The sequence below is a fragment of the Cannabis sativa genome, chromosome 3 (assembly GCF_029168945.1).
Source record: "Cannabis sativa cultivar Pink pepper isolate KNU-18-1 chromosome 3, ASM2916894v1, whole genome shotgun sequence".
Lineage (NCBI taxonomy): Eukaryota > Viridiplantae > Streptophyta > Magnoliopsida > Rosales > Cannabaceae > Cannabis > Cannabis sativa.
Window position 1 is genome coordinate 19809468 of NC_083603.1, and position 24080 is coordinate 19833547.

At 35.1% G+C, this 24080-nt stretch overlaps 1 protein-coding gene across 1 annotated transcript; it reads right to left on the reverse strand.

Moving 5' to 3' along the window:
- Positions 1–6841: 6841 nt before the first annotated feature.
- Positions 6842–12435, reverse strand: LOC115709462 (histidine--tRNA ligase, chloroplastic/mitochondrial). Its single transcript, XM_030637576.2, has 11 exons — positions 11704–12435; positions 11518–11613; positions 11191–11279; positions 10860–10989; positions 10667–10759; positions 8617–8691; positions 8308–8425; positions 8075–8217; positions 7847–7975; positions 7271–7434; positions 6842–7185 (listed from the first exon to the last, which is right to left on the reverse strand). The coding sequence occupies exons 1-11, from the start codon at positions 12079–12081 to the stop codon at positions 7047–7049; spliced, it is 1554 nt and encodes a 517-aa protein (XP_030493436.2). The 5' UTR covers positions 12082–12435; the 3' UTR covers positions 6842–7046.
- Between the last annotated feature and the right edge of the window lie 11645 nt (positions 12436–24080).

The window sequence follows — 24080 nt, forward strand, 5'->3', positions numbered from 1 at the left end:
GACTCTCATTCAGTCAGTCCTATCCTCTCTTCCCTTATATTTCCTATCATTATTTAAAGCACCTAAGTCAGTAACTAAAGCATTGGAGAAGATGATGAGAGATTTTTTCTGGGAAGGTAGTGAGTCTACAGGTGGGGATCATCTAGTGGCTTGGGACGAGGTTTGTAGGCCTCGACATGAGGGAGGCTTAGGCATTGGGAGGTTAGATTTAAGGAACAAAAGTTTGCTTATGAAGTGGTTGTGGAGATTTCCCTTAGAGCAGAATTCGTTGTGGCATAGGGTGGTGGTCAGTAGATATGGTAAGGCTGATAATTTCTGGGACTCTAAGAAAGGAAGTCGTCTGTCTCCTAAAGGTCCGTGGAGAGATATCTCAGATTTGTATGACGAGTTTCTGGGTTTGGTACATTTTAAAATTGGAAGAGGGGATAGAATTCGGTTTTGGGAAGACGTCTGGATTGACGATTATCCTTTGGTCACTGCATTCCCTGATTTAGCAGTGATTTCAAATGGGAGGAACACCCCTATAAATGAAATGATAGTTGACGAGGGGTTACCAGGTGGATGGGTGGAGAGTTGGAACTTCAAATTCAGAAGGCACTTAATGGATAGAGAGTTACCAAGCCTAATTTCATTGATGCAAAAGGTGGAACATGTAAAAGTGTTGAGTATCTCGGAGGATAGCCGTATTTGGAAACCAGATCCATCTGGAGTTTTCACTTGTAAATCAGCTTTCTCCTGGCTGACATCAAATCCATCAACTAGGGGTTTGGATTGGAAAAAAACCCTTTGGAAAAGTTGTGTTCCTTCAAAGGTTAAAGTGTTTGGTTGGCTTGTGGCTTTGGACAAAGTAAATGTCCATGACAAGGTGCAAAAAAGGAAGCCTTTTCTTTACATTTCCCCGAGGTGGTGCGTTTGCTGCAAAGGCAGCGGAGAAGATGTTGGCCACCTGTTCTTGGATTGCAAATATACCCGACGATTATGGAGATATGTGTTGGCAGAGTTTGAATTGTCCTGGGTTATGCCAAGGTCTGTTTCACAATTGATAGCGTCCAAGCGAACCGGAGGCAAACGCAGATTAAAGCTTTGGAAAACAGTGATCTTAGCAACAATCTGGGCCGTATGGTTAGAAAGAAATGCCAGAATCTTTGAAGGGACTACTAAATCAGAAGCGGATGTGTGGGAGCAAGTTAAATTTTGGACAGCTACTTGGGTCTTTAGAACCAAACATTTTGAGGATTTATCATTTTTAGATTTATGTAGAGAATGGAAGACAATTTTTAGGGGCTGTAGGTGGTTTTGTTTAGCTTTTCCCTTTTCTGAGGCAAAGCAGGGGAGTACTATTGCCTTAGAATTTCTATTTTGTTATTAATTGTAACCATGGTTTTCCTCCACCACAAGTGAGGCTTTTAATATATATCGGGGAGGAACCTGTCTAAGACAAGAGGATCTCTTCTCTTTTTCAAAAAAAAGCTATCAAATACCTTGCAGTAAGCCACTGGCATGATTACCTGGTGTCTTCCATATAAGTTAAGACCTCCTTTCTAACAGTACATAATACATTACATTCATTGTACTATATTCTTCAACCTAAGCCAATTCATGTCTTCCTCTTATCTTCAACAATCATCACATTCTACTTATTGTACACATTTTACTGTGAGATTCTTTATACCTGCCTGTTGCATCCCCTGGCATTAAATTGCTGCCCTTGTCCCACAAATTCAAGATACAATCCCTTTCAGGCTCTGTCTTTTTCTTGCTAGAAAAACTCATCATCATGAGAAATCTAGTTTTCCAAAAGCCTGAGGTGAAAGTGACAGATGATGTTACTACAAGTCTAAGCTATAACTGGGATTCTTTGAGGGTTTCCATGATAGCACCACTACTAAACCTAGCAATGACATGGTGCTCAGTTATGTCTATTATGCTTTTCATCGAGCGAGTTTACATGGCAATGGTAATCTTGTTCGTAAAACTGTTGGGGATGAATAGATACACCAAATACAAGTAAAAGAGCATAAAAGAAGCAGTGGAGCTTGACAAAAGCTACCCGCTGGTTTTGATTCAAATACCTAGGTTCAATGAGAAAGAGATATAGTTCAATTTAGCAAATATGTAAGTAGAAAGTTTAAGCATATGAAAATGAAACAAAGTGTTGATACTCATATTTAAACTTACACTGTAAACCAATCTCATATTTTGTCTAAGATAACTTTTCTCAAACTTCTATCAAGAAATCTGCACCACAATCTAATACCAAAAGATATCTATAAATAATTGTACATATCCTGGACTATGTAGTTCAGTTTGTTATGCCATTTTAACTATCGAAAATATGTAATTAATTGATCTTCATTTGCAATTTTGACAAAGGAAAGAAATTTCTTGCCTCCAAAGGATGTCATCAAATCTTAATATTGTCATTAATTTGGCATATTTATTAGATGCAATTCCTTGCTTCTATTTAAAGTAACCAAGTTCCAATTGATTCTAAAATAAAGAAAATCGTCCATTCAATATCCTTGTTTCCTTATATTATTTCTTCACACAGTAAATAGTATCTACATACAAATAAAAAAATGTTATCATCATGAAAGAGCAGTAGCATCCCAAGCTTCAAATAGTGTAATACTATATTCGTGTATACAGAGTGCAATATGCATTCATATGCTTAGGCTTATCCTGCATAACTTAGATTGATTCTCATAATCAACAACTTGTCATGCTTAGATAAGACAATCATATGATATGATTAAGGTAAAATCTGGTAGAAAATTGTGAGTTGTCTGAGGTTCAAGTCCCCATAAATATATCTTATCAGAAAAAGAAGAAGGAAAAAAAGCACCCAAGTCTGATAAACAGGCAAATTAAAGATGAAAAGGCTAGGTAAGTCTCTTGCAGACCTTCCAATTTGAATTTCCACTCATTTTTTATAGCCACATAGAAGCTTGAGGTTAGGTCAGCTAGGCAACATTCCTCGTTTGCATCTGTCAGAATTAAATTGTTGTACTTTCATAATTATTTACCATCTCAGGTCTAAGTTATTATAGCACATGTCTAAATAATTTAAATAAACTTAATAAGAAAGATATATTTATATCATATATTGTCTCTATTCAGGTAAACAGGTTGTCCATGGAGGCAGCATGTGGAATTTCATGGCCAGCAGATCGCCTCATAATTCAGGTTCTTGATGATTCAACAAACGAAGTGTTAAGGGTATATGTTCGAAACCCCTGCAAAATTCCCATCATCAAACCTGTTATTGCACTCTAATTTACTTACCTACAGGAGTTGGTGGAGATGGAATGCCATAAATGGATGGAGAAAGGGGAAAATATTAATTGCAAAACTAGGAACAATAGGAATGGTTACAAGGCAGGCGCCCTTAAAGAAGGCTTAGAGAAGCAATACGTGAAGACTGAGTTTGTGGCAATCTTCGATGCATATTTCCAGCCTGAAGAGGATTTCCTGTGGAGGACCATTCCATATCTGCTTGAGAATCCAGACATAGGCTTGGTCCATGCTAGATGGAAATTTTGGTAAGAGCATATGATTAATATATGCTACTAGATTATAACCATTTATTCTTATGTTTCATAATATGGCAACTGTTTCAGATGAAATGCATCGGTATCGAAACTTTGGATCTAATAGTTATCACTTGCACACGTGTCACGCACAACCGAAAGGAGAATAATCTAAGAAAGTTTTGCACCTCAGTTTCAGGCATCAAGCATTTGGCAATCTATGTTAGAATTTGGGATAAGGTGAATGGAGTTCCATCTCAAAACCAATTAGCAATGGGAGAAGTAGCCCATTCATCTAATATATGACAATTTATTTCCACACATATACAATGTGGGACTAAATCTAATTCACCCTCCTCGCGTTTGGGCCTGGAAAGTGTAGGTATAACGAACAACCTTTAAGAGACCACAGGGCTGAACGTGACATATGAAAGAATCCCACAAGGCCAAATATCGAGAAATTTGTGGGTGTACACGTCGTGAAATTTGTGAATTTTGAAAAAGTCAAAGACCTCAACACTGGAAATTGGCACACATTGGTCGAAAGGTTCCAAATGGAGGTTAAAGGGGAAACAACGAAAATATCTTTTTGGACCGGCAGCACTTGGCTCACAACAAATCACAAACGACTTTTTAGACCAGTAGCACTTTGAGCTTACAATGGACCACAAGTGGCTCTAAGACCATGTTAGGATTTGGGATAAGGTGAATGGGGTTCCATCTCAAAACTAATTGACAATGGGAGGAGTAGCCCATTCATCTTATATATGATATTTTACTTCCATACATAAGCAATGTGGGACTAACTTTAATAATCTAAAAATTGAATTTGTTTTCTTTTACTCTACAGTGAATGCTGATGAATGTTTAATGATTCGACTTAGGGAAATGTCACTCGATTATCACTTCAATGTTGAGCAAGAAGTGGGGTCATCAACATGTTCATTCTTTGGATTCAATAGCAAACCACATCAATGTTTTTCCTTTAATTTAGGGATGAAATCAAACTATGAATATGTACTTTGTCTTCACAATACATTTACAGGAACTGCAAGTCTGTGGCGAATCCAAGCCATAAAAGATGCTGGTGGATGGAAAGATCGAACCACAGTGGAAGACATGGATCTAGTAGTTAGAATTAGCTTAAAGGGTTATCTTTGTTGGGGACTTAGGAGTAAAGTTTATAATTTCTCCTGCTTTTTTGATGCCTGCAACCCTTTTTCTAACTTTACCAAGCACATCAATCCTCACCAACCTATGTTCCTATTTTGCTAGGTTAAAAATGAACTACCAAGTACTTTTAAGGCACATTGATACCAGTAACACCGCTGGTCATGTGGTCCACCTAACCTCTTAAGAAAAATGTCCTAAGAAATCATCCTTCACGATTGAGTAATCCAAAATAATTTGCATATAATATATACACACACACACCTGCCCAACTTGGATAAAATTATTAAGGGTTAAATTTAGGCTTTGTTCTAGAGAAAGATCGCTGCGTACCTTCATATATCACGCAGAGGGTGTCAATCTGGAAGAGACTACATCTGATATATGCTTTCTTTTTCAAGAGGAAGATTGTTGCTCACTGGGTCACATTCTTCTTCTACTGCATTGTTATACCAACCATTGTTGTTCCTGAAGTTCAAATCTCAAAGCCACTGGCTGTTTACACTCCAGCAAGCATCACGATTCTCAATGCAGTCAGCACCTCAAGGTATTAGAAATCTGAAGACAAACAGAGTTCATTTTTACGTTCTTTAATGTTAGCAATAATAATGTGAAAATACTTACCACGAGGCAGATCTTTAAACCTGGTTGTGTTTTGGATCTTGTTTGAGAATGTCATGTCAATCCATCTGTCTAAAGCAACAATCATAGGACTCTTACAAGCAAACTGGGTTGATGAATGGGCTGCAACAGAAAAGCTTGGAAACACAGTGACGCCAAAGAGCAATTTGGTCAACCATGTTCTAAGGAAGCCACGACCTCAAACTAGCAGAAGGTATTTTCTTACTTTTTATTATTTTTTTTTTTTCCAATTCCAATATTTTTTTCTCTTACTCTGAGTATAACACTCCCTAGCATTAAAATAGCTGGCTGCTATTTTTTTGTTTCTTTCTTCTCCTAGGAAACTACTGACTTTTAGCTGATACTCTTCTCACTATTCTAGCATGATTTTTTAACTAATTATCTTGAAACAGAATTCACGTACTAGAGCTGTTAATGGGAATGTTTATGTTGTGTTGTGCAGTCTACAATCTACTATACAAGAAAGATCACTTTTTCTTTTATCTTTTACTGCAAGCTGGGGATTTCTTTATAATGGCTTTAGGACATGTAGGAACTTTTGTTCCTAATTAGTGTAAAAAGGACAGGACAGATGATGTGGTTGAGTACTTATCAGAGGTGATCAACCTGCACATGTGATAGACTTTTCCTTATTCTACCTTAGCTTTAAGTGTCTAGGTAAAAGAAAATGCAAACTATTTTGTTTTGAATCGTATAAATTATAGAACAGATGCACAATAATTTGTCCTCTATCAGAAGAAATAACACCTATACAGCAAGTTCTTTTGGTATTATGTATAAATGGATTGTAGCATTTCAATTTATATCATAAATAAACAAAGTGTTACATCTCCAAACGAAGAAAAAGAAATGGTGATCTTTGATTAAAATGTAAAGTATAGGATACTAGCAACATTTTCAGTGCTCATAAATTTCAGAATGCTTCAAACTTCTATGGGCTTATCTAACTCTGCAAATTTCAGAATGCTTGAAACTTCCCTGGGTATTTAGAATTTTATTTCATAGAATTTCTCGTTTTCTGGAACTGCTCAACTAAATTCTTCCTCTCAAATCTCATGCAAGAGTCCAACTTCGAAGCATAAGAAAAGCTCAAGAGCCAAGCTCTTTCCCTAACCTACACCTATTCCATACCTAAACTACTCAATTTAACATATGCAGATTCTCTAACCCAATCACCAGTCAGAAAGTAAAAGAGATAGTTTTGTCCAAGCACATAGGCCGTCATATGATAAGACATTCTTAAAATGGCAAGTTTTCTCAGGGGTAACTAGAAGGCGCATGAAAGTAAGGTAATAATACATTTTGTACTTACATTATCACAGCTGTTATCGCTCAAGAAACATAAGCGCCTTGCTTTTCTGAAAATTTTAGTCAAACCAAGCAGAGGAAGAAATACTTGAGTAACAATAAGTATAGTGCACTACTAGTATCAAACAGATGGCCAAAGGAAACTAGCCTTAAAGGCCAAACTTTGAATCTGCAAGTCTTGTACACCATATGGAATTCTCACTTTCATGGAGAGTAGATTTCATAAGTTAAATATCAGCAACCTCAATAAATTTCACAAATCGTCGGCCAAAAATATTTTTAAATAAAGATGATTTTCAACCAAAGAATAGTTCATTAAAAGAAAATGAGCCAGACTTAATTAACCTATGATAATTGAACATAATAAAGATTAAAAACTAGGTATCCTCTAATTCCTCACTCTAGCTCATCAAGTTTTATTTCATGTTGTTCACCAGAAGAAAGAATTTTCACACCAACCATACCCCGCTGCCACTCAGCACTTCCCACCAATATAAGCCTCTCAGCATTTATGCGTGCTGCTCGTTTGAATACCCTGCAAGAGATAAGTTTATTAGCAATATAAAACAGCAGATACAGTGGACATTATTAGGCATAAGAAGCTAGGCAGAAAATATTACCATTTAAGGGGTTTGTTCTCGAGAACTAAATCAACAGTTTGACCTTTTTCTCTGAGTATGGTAGCAACTGTGGCAGCTGGTCCTTGAAGATCATGATCTAAAGCGCACACAATGTTATCTACTTGGAGGCTGAGTGCTGGCAGACGACCTTTCTCCTTAAGTAACTGTGAACCCCAGCAATCCATATGTCAGAAAATGAGGAATGATACATAGTCTAACATTATTAGCAAAACTAAAAATAATAATAATATAAAAAAAGGGACAACAAAAAGAAATTAATTAATAACAAGTGTCAAAATTAATGTGCCAAATCTGCAGACATCATCAGCCAAGAAAAAACATTGCCAATATTACAATAAAAATAGAGCATAAGCGGGTCTTCTTCAATAGCCACAAAATGCATAGCATGAAATATTAACCACAATAGAAACAATAACATAAAATGTTTAGCTGATAAATAAATAAATTTAGCTGATGTTTGCACAAAATTTCAATAAAGATATAATAGGACACAATCTTTATGCAAGGAACTGCCTAGTACAAGTGAAAAAACAGGACACCGAATGTTTCACTTACTTCCACTATGACAGCATCACCAAACCCAAAGCCACAAGCAGGAATGTCATCACCACCAAAAGTAGAGAGCAACCTATCATATCGTCCACCCCCACAAATGGCTCTTAATTTTCCATCCCTATCAAAGCCCTACATAATAACAAAAGGTAGAATGTATTTAGCTCAAGATCATTCTTCCATAGTCCATACTACTACTTATAGGCCACCAAAAAACAGCCCCAATCTAACCTCAAAGACGATACCAGTGTAGTAGGCCAGACCACGGACAATGGATGCATCAAACTGAATCCATTCAGAATAACCAAACTTTTCAGCAAGTGAGAATAGCTGTTTCAGTTCAACAACTGCCTCCCCAGCATCTCCAAGTATCTCTACATGTTAGAGGAATGCACACAGTTTGCTATATCTGAGTAGGAAAACAAGCAGATAATGACACTACTATCTTCAATGTTTCTACCAACCTTCCAACTCTGTCAATGACTTTATTGAAAGAACTTGCAGTAGCTGCTCAACAGCTTCTGTGGAAACACCAGCGGCCTTCAACTCTTCCTTAATATCATTGAGTGGAATTTTCTCAATCTGATAGTGAACACCAATACGCAAAGAGATCAGAAAGAATTAAAACATCAAATTGAAAAAATTAAACTCAAGAGAGGCATGAATGGTTATTCATTCAAATAGAAGCTACAACAAAACATCAACTCAACACAACACGATAACCCTAATAAAAGAGTACCAAATTAAATTCTGCTAAAATTTGTTCAACTTACTTTGTCTATAATGATGCAAACTTTGCCAAACAAATCTTCACGAATTGAGTAGCGGCTTAATACTTCTTGTAAAACCTGTAAACAAATATATAAATGATCATTTGCCGTGATTTCTAAAAAAAATATAAATGAGCACTTTCTAACAACAGATGTAGGCTGTTGTCTATTAAATTGATAGTAAAACTCATTCGTAGAGCCTCAAAACAATTTGTTAGGCGGGCATTTGAGTCATTGTATTTAGGGTGGGTTTGTGAGTGAGAATAGGTTCTATATATAAGTAAGTGAGGGAAGAAATGAGGTACGCAATGTATTGAGAAGTCTCTCTTGCATCAAAGAACCCATTATGTTTGTTTCGAATATAAGAGAATGTCAATCCCTAATTCAAGTTAATGGGCTGACTTGTTGGGACTCAAGTAAGGCCCAACACACTAATCAGGTATATCTATTCCAATTTCAGAATTTATTTTCATCTCCTGGTCATGCGAAGGGATACCTTCTACAATAGCCCCCCTCACCAACTTCAATCACCATGGTCGCAAGGACCCAAGCTTGTGTGTCCTGTCTCTGATGTTGCGTGTGGAGGTGGCAACCACTGTGGTGTCAGCCAATGGGGAACAACAACATTGAATTTCTCGAGTCTCCCCATTTGTCGACCCCAAGGAATTAATGGGTTCCAAACTCGTTAGGAATCCAAGTCGAGCTTTCTAGCTTGTTCTCCATGGGAATTATTTCTCGTGTTCTTCGTTGCTATGGGCTTGCTGGAAAAATGGAGGAGGCTCTCTGGGTCTGACTATCTCTGAGAAATTCTTCTCTCTTATTTCTCCTCGTCGTGTTGGGTTCCAAAAGGTAATATGGTTGTTCTTAGATTGGTTTTTGAGCGAGAAAGACAACAAATACATACAAGAAGTTGGGAAGGAATTGATTTTGATAGAGGAAACTAAGTGGTAGACTTGGATGAACTTCTCCCTCTTCCTTCCTCGCACAAAATTTATAAGATTAATGGAGTTCATGAAGAGGAGCAATTTGCTATGTGTAACTAGATATTGAAGAAAGAATTGCTCAAATATTTTGGATGGCTTTTTGATAGAGGGCGAAAAACTCAAATTCTGCCATTTGATTCGCTTTCGAGTATGAATTGTGCATCTATGTGATGAGTATAGCTTATTCCAGGAGTGAATTGCTTGGTATTACTATTCGGTGGGAAGAAGATTAGTCGACATGTACAAAGGCTCATGCAAGTGACGCTTTGATTCCCTCATTCTGATGATGAAAAGAGGTCAACTAACTTTGCTGAATTGGTTTTTCGAAAGAGGTCGACTTGCGAGTGGTGCCTTTTCTCTTACAGCTTCCACAACCAACCTAAATATTCTCCCAACTTGCTTTGTTCTTCTCCTTTGGTGCGCTTCCGTAAATCCTTTGCCAACGACTATACGTTGACGCTGCTATAACAGTTTGACAAAGGATTATTATTCAAGTTTAGAGCTTGGTGCCATCAATCACCTTGAGGATAAGGTGAATATCGAGCTGTCGATAATGTTAGGTCCTAGGATTAGTATGATGTGCTAGCATACAGTAAATAAAGAGAATATTAGAGTCATTGGATTGAGGGTGGGTTTGTGAGTGAGAATAGGTTCTATATATAGGTAAGTGAGGAAAGAAATGAGATGTGCAATGTATTGAGAAGTCTCTCTTGCCTCAAAGGGGCCTAAGTAAGGGCTTCAATAGCTTGTAATTGGCTTTTCTTATACATTCAATATAATTTTCCGACTTATTGGCTACTAATCTGCTACTGTTACTATTGTTGTTGCTATTGGTTTGCTACTATCTAGTGCTATTGAGATTAATTGTGATAAGAAAAGTAAATCCTTTAGAAGCTTATGGCACTTGAAAGAGAAATTTAAAATCAAGAGCATGTATAGTTAACCAAGAACACGGTGAAACAGTATCCAACTAACTTGGTAAACGTAACTTCTCCACAAATTAAGAACAATGATGTGTCATGAAACTTCCAAAACAAGGTTCACGCAAGTTAAAAAAGAAAAACACCCACCTTCCGACTTGAGACTTTAAATCCAACATCTGATGCTGTAATTCCAATTCGCTTGAAAAATGTGACAATTGAAGAAATAAGTTCTGCCTCAGCCTAAAGACAAAGAGGTAAACTTAAGCTCAACAATGCATAAGGTACATTAAATCAAATAATTGAGTTGCTAATGTTTGTAATTCCCAGTAACAGCACACACCATGACATCTGGTACACCTATGATGTCCATATTCCATTGGTAGTGCTCTCGACGACGGCCTCTGGTCATTCGCTCATACCGCCAGCATTGCCCTATTGCAAACCATTTCACTGGAAGGGACAAAGATTTTCTGAACAGAAAAAAACATCGACATCAAAATCGATCTGTACCTGAATCCAAAAATCATATGTAAATAAATACATTTTTAAACTACAAGTTTCATACCGTTTAACAATGCGATTATCAAAGCAACAACAACAACAACAACAAACACTTTGCCTTGTTTTCAACAAAACAGAAGAGCCAAATTACAGAATAAGAAATACATTACCCTTTCTGAATCACCAATCTTGCTAAAGAAGGAGTAAGCTCAGGCCTCAGCGCAACTCGACGATTTCCCCTATCTTCAAAACAATACAGCTGCATTTCGATTGAGGAGAGATCAGAAACTCATTCAAATTATCAAATTTTCCTATGATTTAATGATAAGAACGCTGTTTCAATGCATAATTAAAAACAACATAAAAAGGCTCAGATTTCGTCGATGAAAACATGAAGAATGTATGCACACTATTCATATATAAACACACACGTGCATGCATATATATGATATCATATTGGATGTCAAATGCCTATAATTTGAAAATATTATACGAACCTGATCTTTAATCTCTTCTCCTGCTTTTCTAACAAACAAAGCCTCCGACTCAAGCACCGGAAAATCAACTTCTTCGAACCCAAACAGCCGTGAAACCTGGAAAGATATATACATACATATGTCGGAAACCAAAAAAAAAAAAAAAACCATAACCTATGAAATTATTGCACACAAATTGAAACAAACCTCTCTGAAATTATGGAATAGCCAGTTGCGAAGGCGCATTTCGTCAGGCGAGAAATCCCTGGTTCCCTTGGGAGGATTAACGTCGATCTTCTGTATGACTTCCGCAACCGGAGCCGGACCAAGAGCTCCCGACCTACCTCCGGCGCCGCCTCCATTGTCGCGTGCGAAGGCCACGGAAGAGTGATGTCTGGGGTTCGAAGAGAGGAGCGGCTTTAGGATTGGGAGCACGCAAGCTCGGTTGAATGGAAAGGAAGAAGACGAAGACGAAGATGGATTGGCAAGAGAGACGCACAAGGGCTTCAAATAATGGTTAAGTCGTGGACGGAGGATAAGGAAGCTCGAGGGCTTTGCAGCTGTTGCAGCAGCAGCAGCAGCCATGGTGGGCGTGAGTGGAACACACGCGCTCCCAAACCTTATTGGGACAATTCTCGGCACATCTATCTTCGAGGTCCTTTTTAAATTAACAATATGTTTGGTAGGAGGGAAAGATGGATGGATGAAGAGGTGTGGAGAGAGAGTGATAGGAGTGACTAAATTACTTGTTTGGTAAGAGGGAGAGAAGGAGGGAAAGGAGAGATTGAGGGTGACATACTGCCTTCAAACCTTCAAAATTTAGGCTATGTTTGGTAGAAATGAGAGAGAGTAGGATAGATGGAGAATGCAGAAAGGATGGGGAGTACTAGGAAGAATGGAGAGGATATTTGTTTTTCTTTGTATTGTTTGATGTTGATCAGGGCCGGCCCTAAAATGTAGTGGGCTATAGGGTAAAAATTATTTTTTGGGCCCTTATTTAGAAAAAAATGGTATTTTTCAAAATCAGCAAAAAAAATTGTATAATTTTAAAAAGGCAAAATTTTTTTTTTGGGCCCCTGGACTAGGTGGGCCCTAGGCACAGGCCTAGCCCGCCTATGCCCAGGGCCGGCCCTGATGTTGATCCTTCCCCATATACTCCTAACACCAAACAACACAAAAGAAAACAAATATCCTCTTCGTTTCTCCTACTCCTCATTCTTTCTACTCTTTATCTATCCTACTCTCTCTATCTATCCTACTCTCTCTCCTTCCCACCAAACATAGTTACTATTTTATTATTTTTAATACAATTATATATATTATTTTTTTAAGGATAAAAATGATATTTTGTATAAATTTGTTGTCTTTTTCTTGAATTCTCTCATGTTAAGAGGATTAAAAATAATGTGTTTGGAGGGAGACCCTCTCCTTCCATCTCTCCTCTCCCTTCTTCTCTCCCTCTTGTCAAACAAAAGGATTTACCAATCCCTCCATCCCTCTCCTTCCATCCCTCTCCTTCCACCCCTCTCCCTCCTTCCTTCTCTCCCCTCTACTAAACATAGTGTTAATTTCTCTAAATTTAAGAGGATTGTAGAAAAAGAAAAAATATAATTTGTAAAATACAATAATTATTCTTAAAAAAATAATAATTTTTCATATTCAAAAAGACAATTTTATAATTTTACATTATCATTTCCACCTTTTACTTAATACTAAATAACATAAAGGAGATTACCAATCCTCTCCATCTCTCTAACCTCTCCATTCATCATACTCTTCCTCCCTCCCACCAAACATAGTCTAAGGAAAATTTATGGTATACTCTTATACTTTTTTTATATTACCGTATACTCTTATACTTTTTCATCATTTTATTCTTCTTCCTGTTTTTGATTTTTCATCAACGTTTTATTTCTTTTAATTTTTTACTTCATTTTTTTTACACAGAAAGTTCATTGTATTATTAATTAAAAATGTAAATTCGCTAATAAAACAGCATAAAAATCAGTTGCGACAAACCTTCCATTGAATCGACGACCTGAAAAAGAACAAACAAGTCAAATAATTGATTGTCTTATTCGCAAATCGTTTAATAAAGATAATAGAAACATTGTTTAAAGAAAAAAAAAAGTAGAAGTTTACAATCAAAAATAATCAGGCCAAATAGAGAAAATATTTGGAGAGTGTGACGAATTGCATGAACAACTACTTGACAGTCAGTTTCAATAACAATTTGAGAAAAATTATTATATTTGATCCAGCTAAGAACCTCTTTGACTCTCGCAGCTTCTGCCATAATCGGTTGTACACAACTAGACAACAACTTTAAATCAGCTTCAATGACATTTCCTTCATGGTCATCCGCTACCCAACCAATCTCAAAGCTATCATCCCATTAATAACAGAAGCATCCACATTGATCTTAATCGTGTTCTCAACAGGTAAAATTCAATACTCGCTACTACCAGCAGAGGAAGAAGTAGACTCCCCTACACCAGTGTTATCTTTTCGAGCATTCTTCCATTGATTAAGATAAGCAATAGTAGATGAAACAACTTCATTAGCTGTAGAACTTTTTCCTTGCCAAACTAACCTATTACAACTTGCCACAAAGTCCAACAAATTATTGCTACCTAACTAGCTTTTACTTTTGATAAAACAATCATAACATAAGAAACCATCTAAAAAAAATTAGTATACATTGTCCCTAGAACCGAAACATCAAACTACTACCAACAAAGTGAAGCAAATAGACATTCAACCATGATATGAATGATAGACTCGTCTCCTTTATGACACACTTGATACATCAACAGAACATCCACATGTTTCCCCTGAAGCTGCGTGGATGTGGGCAAAATACCTTAGCAAGCTCTTCATAACACATGATGTACCTTTGGTGGGATTTTCAAATTCTAAAGATTCCTCCAAAAACTAGAAATATTTCTCTCATCCCACTTGTCATTCAAACTTTGAAGATACTTGTAGGCACTCTTAACGTTATAAATACCTAAACCCTGCTTATTACAATGTCATTGGTCCTCCCCTAACCAATCATTAAGAACAATACTCTGAATAAGAAATTTGTCCTGCTTGTTAAAAAGATCAGACAATAATTCAACATCCCGAATCCGAGCACCTTGAACCATAAGCTGAGCCACCTTAGTGGTTTCCAAACCAGGATGAGTCGAAGCAATAAGGATTCTCCTCACTTGGTAACCAAGGTTGATTTAAAATATCAACTGAAGCACTATTGACAATACTCCAATGACATCCTTCCTTTAACAAACTTTGAGATTTCATAATAGAACGCCAATCAAAACTTGGATTATGACCAACTGTAACCGAGAGGAAAGAACCAAAAAGATAATATCGAGCTTGAAAATTTTGACTAATAAAAGAATAACTATGGACTAACAACCGCCAACCTTGTTTCCCGAGCCTAGTTGTGACTATTAGTAGTCTCATGATCCCTAAGGAGGAAACACTGGATAAGCTGTGAAATCCCACATAGCCTGGGGAAAGTCAAGTGTGATGTTTCTGAGACTGTGTAGATATGGGACTACATAATTGAAGAGGACTTAAATTTATTGATTGGTACTACCTATATCAACAAGGTGCATCTTGTTTTGTAGTAGCCCATCACAAAAGAACTCCACAGTTAAGTATGGTTGACCTGGAGTAATTTTTGGATTGGTGTCCTCTTGCGAAGTTTTCCCAGGAAGTGTGCAAGTGAGGACAAAGCACTTTGGATACACTCTTGTTGGTCTGTAGGGGCAGTTGTCAGTCCAGGAAGCAGCTAGAGTAACGTACTCATGTATAAGAGCTATAAATTTATGGGGGAAGGCCCGATAGAGGCTTGAAGCGGAGGCATTACAAAATTTATCAGAGCCTTGACCCAACCAGAAGTGCGGTGGACGAGGACGTCGGACCCTATAAGAGGGGGTGATTGTGACAGTCAGTAGTCCTGTGACACGTAAAGGTGAAACACTGGGTAAGCTGTGCAATTTTACATTACCTATGGAAGATCAACTGTGATGATTTTGAGACTTATGTAGGTATGAGACTACACTATGTAAGTGCATCTTGTTTTTTGGTAGCCCATCACAAAAGAACTCCACAGTTAAGCATGTTTGACCTAGGGTAATTTCAGGATAGGTGACCTCTTGAGAAGTTTTCCCAAGAAGCATGTAAGTGAGGACAAAGCACGCTGGATACACTCGTATTGGTCTGTAGGGCCAGTCATTAGTCTAGGAAGCAATTAGAGTGACGTACTCGTGTATAATAGCCATAAATCTATGGGGAAAGCCTAATAAAAGCTTGAAGCGAGGGTGTTACAATAACAATATTAAAATCACTTAAACTACAAAAACTCAATCCACCATTATCCTTGTGAAACACCAATTTCTCCCAAGACATCTAAAGAATACCCTTACTTGGAGAGGTTGATCACCACCAATACACTACAAGAAAATGACCATATTTTAAGGGTTAAGAACCCACGAGATAGACCTATCTCAGTAGTTATCAACCGTAGGATCTGACCGTCGACACAGTAGTGATGACCAATCTTGGTGGTTGGGAACTGCCGAGATAGGTGTACCACATGCTCACACATATGTACAATCTTAGCGGTTAAGAACCCACGATATAGGTTAATAACGGTAGTTTTTTAACAGATGTCGTAATTGATTTTAGGAGGAAAAAATAATTTTTTTTTTTTAAATTTTCACCTGCATTAGTATTCACGATATATATAAATATATATTGTAGTGCAATATTGTCTAATAAAATGCATATTATTAATTTATTTTAAGGAGGGTAGAATGTAACACTAACTTTAATTTTTCAATAATTATGTGTGACAATATTAATTTGATAGTAATTGCTTATAATTATTTTACTTGTGGGATGAAAAGGAAATGATTGGATAATTTAGAAAGTTTACATATTTTTAGACTGATCAATATTATGGTATTATTCAAAGTTCATAGTAGATATATCATCAAGAACTTAAATATAATGTACAGTGATGAATGAATTGAGTTTGACCAAATGTAATTTAGTCTTATATAATTAAGATTACATAGTAATTAAGTAATGGTTATAAATATTGTTTGCGTGTTATAACTAATTGATTGAAGATAAGTATTGATCTTTTTATTCTTGCTATTTTTGTTGTGGAGATCGATGTGTAGAGAGAGAAAATAGGGATATTGGTTGGAGATAATAGGTCAAATACTTTTTAAATTTAAGTTGAAGATATTTAGAGTAGTATAGTATGTAAGTTTTATATTTTAGCAGTTATGATATCTTGATATAAGCCACTTCAAAAAAAAATCGTCTTATATTGAAACCTCCATATTCACACGCACCACAAAGATCAGAAGTTGTCACACCCAATCATAGTTAAAAAAAAAAAAAGATCTTAGAACAATTAATCGTTCAAGAAGTAACTTCAGTAGAGTTTCGACTAAAGGTGTTCTACCTATAGATATGTCCGAGTTTGAGGTTGATTGTTTGAGTGGTTTAAGATTGTTTAATCACGTATTAATTTAAAGTCGTGTTATTATAAGTAAGGTGTAGTTTAGAACATTTCAAGAAGGCTTGGTGCAATTATTCTCATCTTCGGTCTCTGTTTCCATGCTTAACCATTAAGGTAAGGAACCCCTAATACTCTTTTATTGGTCTAAAATCTATAATCTTGATCTTTCTATTTTTTTTCTAAACTGTTAGTCACATTAAAACTATCTTATCTCTCTGAATACTGTTTCATTTTTAACGATCTTAGCATTGTTGGAAAGCTTATTCAAATATCCATGTTTTCTATAAAGAAATATCCATTGTTCTTCCTTGATAATATCAATACCACCCAGGAATGTTGGAGGTTGCAACTTGACAAACCTTTCAAAAACTTAATCCTTATGCGGTTGCAGAGTTAGTCTAGTGTTAGCTACCACTAGAGCAAGAGATGGAAGAATCACTTGCTCTACTAGAGCAGCCCGAACCAATTGCCTAATTCGATGCAACTTTTCTTCTTGATGAAGTATGATAGTTCGCATTTCAATAAACATCTACTACCATTCGGTAGGAGGATTACTATTGCTCACTCTTGCATTATCCCTAAGATTTTATGAAGGCATTGGTAATGTCAGTGGAATGGTTTGATTAGCATCATGTTGTACATGCTTGCCCTGTGATCTAGTTAATTTACTAGGGCCCATTCTTTCAAATACCCTGAAATCAAAAATCCTAGCGAGTCAGGCACCAATTCCACACTTACACATTTTATGCCAAAATCCTAAGTTAACACATACAATTTATTTTGACATATGACAATACTTATTCACAAATAATAGTCATGCTTTTCATTAAATAACATTATCTTCTAGATGGTCATATGTTGCCCATTACCAAAAGTAGTAAACATTTAATCACATATGCAGATAAGTATTTACTCTCAACACTTATTGCACCATGAGTCGAGCTTGTCTTTGACGATGATTCTACATGTTCAGTCGGTCTTCAGGAAGTTTAAAAACCTTGGTGCTTTGATACCAAATTATGACACCCTAATTAAAGGGATATTGGGTTTGTGCCTTAAATAAAACCTATTTCAATATAATCAGATTTACTAATTAATAAAAAATCAAAAATTATTTAATGTTGTATGGTTCACATGATTTATTTTATAATTACATGTTTAATATATAAATTCTATTAAGTCCAGAACATATATTTATTCATGATCATAGTGTTGTCAACACAGTGGAATACAATCATGATTATATGTTTAAAAGTTTAAGTCCCATGATTTGTCAATACACTAGATTTAGATTGACATGATAATCAGAAATAAGGTATACTTACACCTTGGATAAGTGTTATGTCCTTTCTAGGGCATTGGAAAAGTATGCCAGTATCAGATGTATGGAGTATACATCGGATTGGACCGATATTGAACTTGGATAAAATATCCTAAACTTATTGTTATATATTTCTAAGTCAATATCATTGGTTGATCTTAGGTCTATAGATCTTAATCCTGAGATGGTTAGGTTTGATCTTAATTGTATTATTTATGGTCTTTGAGTCGTTCGTTAAAGCTCAATCGGCTGAATACATACATTGTGGGAACATGATAGCGCAATTAAGTGGGAGCACTAATCATAGATATGGAATCTATAACTTCTATAAGTATTTAGAAGTGAAACGATAATTTCTTTGAGCTTGGCTTAATAGAGATAAATGATTGAGGCCTCATTTCAGTAATTATATTAGTTTATTGAAATATTATTTATAGGTAGCTAAGTGTTTTAAGGATAAAACACATTGAAGGGCAGAACGTTAAATTTGTCCTTATTCGATGTAGATCATCTATAGAAGATCTTTGACTATTTAGATTGTAACAATGGATAATTCATAACGTATCTATATCTTGGTACATATAGAGCTTTCTATATAATTAAGAGTGCAATTTCGAATCTATAGTGGCGCAAGAAGGAATTAATAAGTTAGAGATTTTTCTTGGTAAATTCTAAATCTACTTATTGGAAGCTTGATTATATAGGCCTATGGTCCCTACACTAGTTGAGATAATACTGTTTGCAGACTCAGTTAATTGGTTTTGATTAATCAATTATAATTCTAAAATTAGACTATGTCTTATTTATGAACTAATCAAGGGCTTAATTGTGAAGAAAAGAGGTTTTGGAGTTTATTTGTTAATTAAGAGACTTTGTTAAGTCTACTTAATAAATAATATAAATAGCAATTTTATTTTATAATTAATTATAATTATTAAATCAATAGTTTTGACATTTATAAGATTGAAATTGGAAAATATGGGATTATTGAAAGAAGGAAATGGTTGAAATAAAGTGGCAAAATTGTAACTAGTGAGGCCCATTAGTGTGGCCAGCCACTTAGTGTATTTTTCCCATTTTATTCTTTTTTAATCCATATAATTAAATCTTAAACCATAGTTGAAATAATATAAAAGGAACATGATTCTCTCATTCTCATACAACTCACTTTCAACCAAACTAAACCTAGTTTTCATTCTCTGACAACTAGTAGATGAGAGACTCCTTTCTATAGTGATTTCGCACCTTATTCATTGTTCTTCACCAATTCGAGAAAAGTGATATAGGACCATGCCCGCACATAATAAGTCAAGTACTCAATCATAGTACGAAAGACGGTGGTTAACCAAACCCGAAGGGAAAAAAGAGGTCCAAGCTTAGATCTTGTTATTACTCTGCGACAGAAAGGAACAAGGGTTAGAGATCTGAGCGAAATGAGTCATTATTATTTTGCTGCCATCAATGTAAGGTTTTCTAAACTCTTATGTATTTAATTTCATTATTTTGAGAACTCATATTTAGGGTGTTAATGAAACATACATGTTAGTAAATCTAGATCCTGGTAAAATAAATCCAACAAGGGATGCTGAGTGTCATGATTACATAACGCTAATCTCATTTAATCGGGTTCAATAAGCCAAGTGATTAAAACAAAATAACTTAATTAAATAAAATAACTTGTAGTAATAAAATTTATCATTAACTTAAATTCAAAATAATATAAATACATATTTGGGATCCCGTAAAATCTTTTGCAAAATATAAGTGATTTACATACAAGCCGACTTAAGCGGCAAAATAGGATTTTTATACAATCCCCCTGTTGGACCCAACCCTCGTGGTCTAGCTTGGTTGCAATATGTACAATTCATTTTTAAAGCTCTCGAACTCATGGTTGTCCTAGCACTTCTTTCCCTTGCATACACAATAGAGCACCCATGAGCCAAGGCCCAACAAGAAAGCATAATCAATCAAATATAATATATAACATACATATCACACATAATACGTCACTGCATAAAATCGTGCCACCACACTAAGATAACATGCTACTGTGCTTATAATGATGCCACCGCATCTTAAGTCTATATTATATAGACACTACATGTTACACTCACACGCCTATTTATTACATAAGGCCTTATCAGGGTTCCTCTCAGTTTTGGTCACCAAGTCTAAAATAGTTATGCCTTGTCGCATAAATCTTGACATATACTCAATTAATTCATTTAATGTATGCATAGACATAGGAAGCTTAGGGTAACAACCCTAACTCACGTTTCTATCAAATTGTTCATATAATTTATAAATGCGCCATTACGCTATACTCTATGTGCAAGGATTTCTTTCTTACTTAAAATCTAATGTAAGAGGAAAATTTCCAATCCATAGGTAATCTCAAGTAAGTGTCGTTGTTCCTAGTCACAAATCTTGGGTTTGTAGACAATAAGGTTAATCTCAAAATCACATTTAATAATATTCACATATAGGACCTTAACTATGGACCAAGTAATAGAGCTCGAAACAAGCTTTTCAATGATAAAAGAACGTCTGAAATAGAGTTTGGAGTCAAAAGTTATGACAAAAACAAAATGGGAAAAAATTAAATTGTCGCCTCAGGGTCATTGCGACCAACCACGTGGTTGCCGTGACCAAATTGGGTATGGGCTATCCCCTATTTTGGGTAAAGCCTCGCCGTGACCACCATAAATCTAGTTGCGGCGACTAGGCCTGAAACCCCAGAAAACCTAGATTGTACAACTCCAAACATACACAAACTCAAACCAAACTTCAAACATGACATGCTATTGGTTTCTAACACCAATTAAGATTGTATGCAAGTTCAAAACAAAAATAACATGTGTAATACACACACACACACATTCAAGCTCAAAAATTCACAAAATTCACATAATCAAAGCTTAGAAAACTAAGCACAGCCTAACCTCAAAAGATGCTCAAAATTCAAACACTTCTTAGCAAAATAAATTGACCTAAAAATCTAGGTTCTACAAACCTCAAACAGCACAAAAACTCAAGCCTATCATTCATGAATTTATCACCATAAATTCATGTCAAAAGCACCTTAGAAACCTGTTGGATTTTATGCCCTAAATAAACTCATTTTAATATAATCTTATTTAGTATCAATAAAAGATTAGAAATCATTTAGGTTTACATATAATTTTCATCACTATGGTTTTATTATACAAACTCTATTAAATCTCGAACATATTATCGTTCATGATTATAGTGTTGTCTACACAGTAGAAAATAATCATGATTATATGCTTCAAACTATTTAGTCCTATGATTTATTAGTACATTGGATTTAACTGGCCTGATAATCAATGATAAAATTTACTTACACACTGATATGTGGATGTTCTTTCCAGGGTATTAACAAAGTATAGTAGTATTGGATATATTGGCTATACATCGGACTGGACCGATATTGATAGTAGAAAATATATCATAAACTTACCGTAATATCTTTTCTAAGTCAATGTCGTTTAGTTGATCTTAGATCAAAAGATCTTAATCTTGAGATGATCAGGTTCTGGCTTACATGTATTATATATGTTCTCTGACTTGTTCATTAAAGCTGACCACTTAGATCGGCCCAATACTTATATCTTGAGAACACAGTAGTGCAGTTGAGTAGGAAATCATAGATATAAAATATATAGCTTCTATAGCTAATTAGAAGTGAAACGATAATTTTCTTAGAGCTTTGCCTAATAGACATAAATGGAAGAGCTCTTATTTCAGTAATTATATTAGTTTACTGAAATATCATTTATAAGAAGCTAAGTATTTTAAGGATAAAATACATTGAAGGGTGGAATAGTACATTTTTCCCTACTTAATGTAAATCATGTATAGAGGATCTTTAATTATTTGGATTAAAATAATAAAAAATTCATAGTGTATCTATTCTCGGTGAATAGAGCGTTCTATGTAATCAAGAGTGCAATTTTGAATCTATAATAGAGTCAGGAGAAATTAATAAGATAGAGAACTTACTCGGTAAATTCTACAACTACTTATTGGGAGCTTAATTATATAGGCTCATGGTCCCCACACTACTTGAGATAATATTATCTTGTAGACTTAATTAATTGATTTATTTAACCAATTAGGATTCTAAATAATGACTATGTCTTACTTATGAGTTTCACTAAGCAATGACAATTTTGAGAAGAAAAAGAAGTTTTAAGGTTTGTTTATTAATTAAGAGATAATAAACAGTCTAATTAATAAATAAGCTTAATAGAAATATCATTTTATAACTAATTATAATTATTAAATAGATAAAATTGATATTTATAAAGTTAGAATAAAAAATGGTAATTTAGAAAGGAAAGATAAGTTTCAATAAAATGCCAAAATTGAAACTAATGGGCCCATATAAGGATTTCAGCCAACAAGGGGTTTAATAAAGCCATTTTTTATCTTTTTTTTTTATTCTATTTTGACTTTTAAATCTAACCCTAAAGTTACAATATAAATAGAATATGAAAGCTCTTATTTTCATAACACAATGGACTCACTTTGTCACACAAAATAGAAGAATAAACAGAGCTCTCATATTTTCTAAATCTCTTCTTCTTATTGTAATTTTTGAACATTGAGTAATTGCCCACACATTTCAAGGCCATACTCAAGATAGTGTGGAAGACTATGTAGTCTTTTTATTACCTGAAGGAGAATCCAAATTCAGATCTTGATCATACTCTGCAACAGAAAGGATCAAGGGTTAGAGATCTGAACGAAAGGAGTCATATTATTTTGCTACCATCAATGTAAGATTTTCTATCACCTTTATGTGTTTGTTTCATTGTGTTTAGGAAATTCATATTTAGGATGTTAGATTATAGAATTATAATCCAACATACATGTTAGTAAATTTAGATCTCGGTAAAATATTTCTAACAACTGGCCTCAGAGCCATGGTAATGATTTATTTTCATGAAATATGGGCTTAAAACAATTTTTTGATTACTTTGGATGTTTCATGTTGTGTTTATGTGATTTTGATGATTGATTGTGTTATTACAAAATTTTCTATGTAAAATAATCTGATTTTTGATCTAAAATTATTTTATTTGAAAGTTTGGTTAAAAATTAAGCAAATTAGTCTTTTACGGAACTAAATTTGGATTTAAATTGAAAAAGATATGATTTTTTGAAGATTGGAATTACAGTTGCCACACATGCTAGGGTTGAAACCCTGGCATGCGTGTGTCGATGGGACATGAGGCTGCTTTTCGTGGGGTTGATGTTCCAACAAACATGCCATTCAGACAAGGCGTATTTGAGAAACCCCAGTCATGCACCCTGCCAGGTGCCTCTCGCGCACCCAGAAGACCTTGCAAGCAGTTTCTAGCCTCAGTCTAGGTCCTCCCATGTGCGCGCGTAGACAGTATGCAATGCATACTGTCCGATTTTTCCATTTTTTCAATTTTTCAAGTTTTAAAAATCACTTTTTAATGAAACAAAATTTGAATTTTGGTATATTTTTGTGTAGATTCTTATTTCCAAACTTTAAACCTAATTATCAGATTAAAATTAATTTTAGATATTAGGAGACTTTAAATTTGAAAATTAATTTTTTCTATAAATTTGCTATTATGGTTGTTTATCAAAATTTTCGGAAACTAAATATTTCAAAGCTTAAGAAATAATAAAATGCAAAAATAAATGAGATGGAGAATT

Excerpts from the sequence above, each read along its gene's own strand:
- LOC115709462 (XM_030637576.2), bottom strand. The coding sequence starts at position 12,081 with ATGGCTGCTGCTGCTGCTGCAACAGCTGCAAAGCCCTCGAGCTTCCTT. Across the intron at positions 11,614-11,703 it reads TATTCCATAATTTCAGAGAG|GTTTCACGGCTGTTTGGGTT; the intron begins GTTTGTTTCAAT and ends ATATCTTTCCAG. Across the intron at positions 8,426-8,616 it reads TTTGCATCATTATAGACAAA|ATTGAGAAAATTCCACTCAA; the intron begins GTAAGTTGAACA and ends GTTCACTATCAG.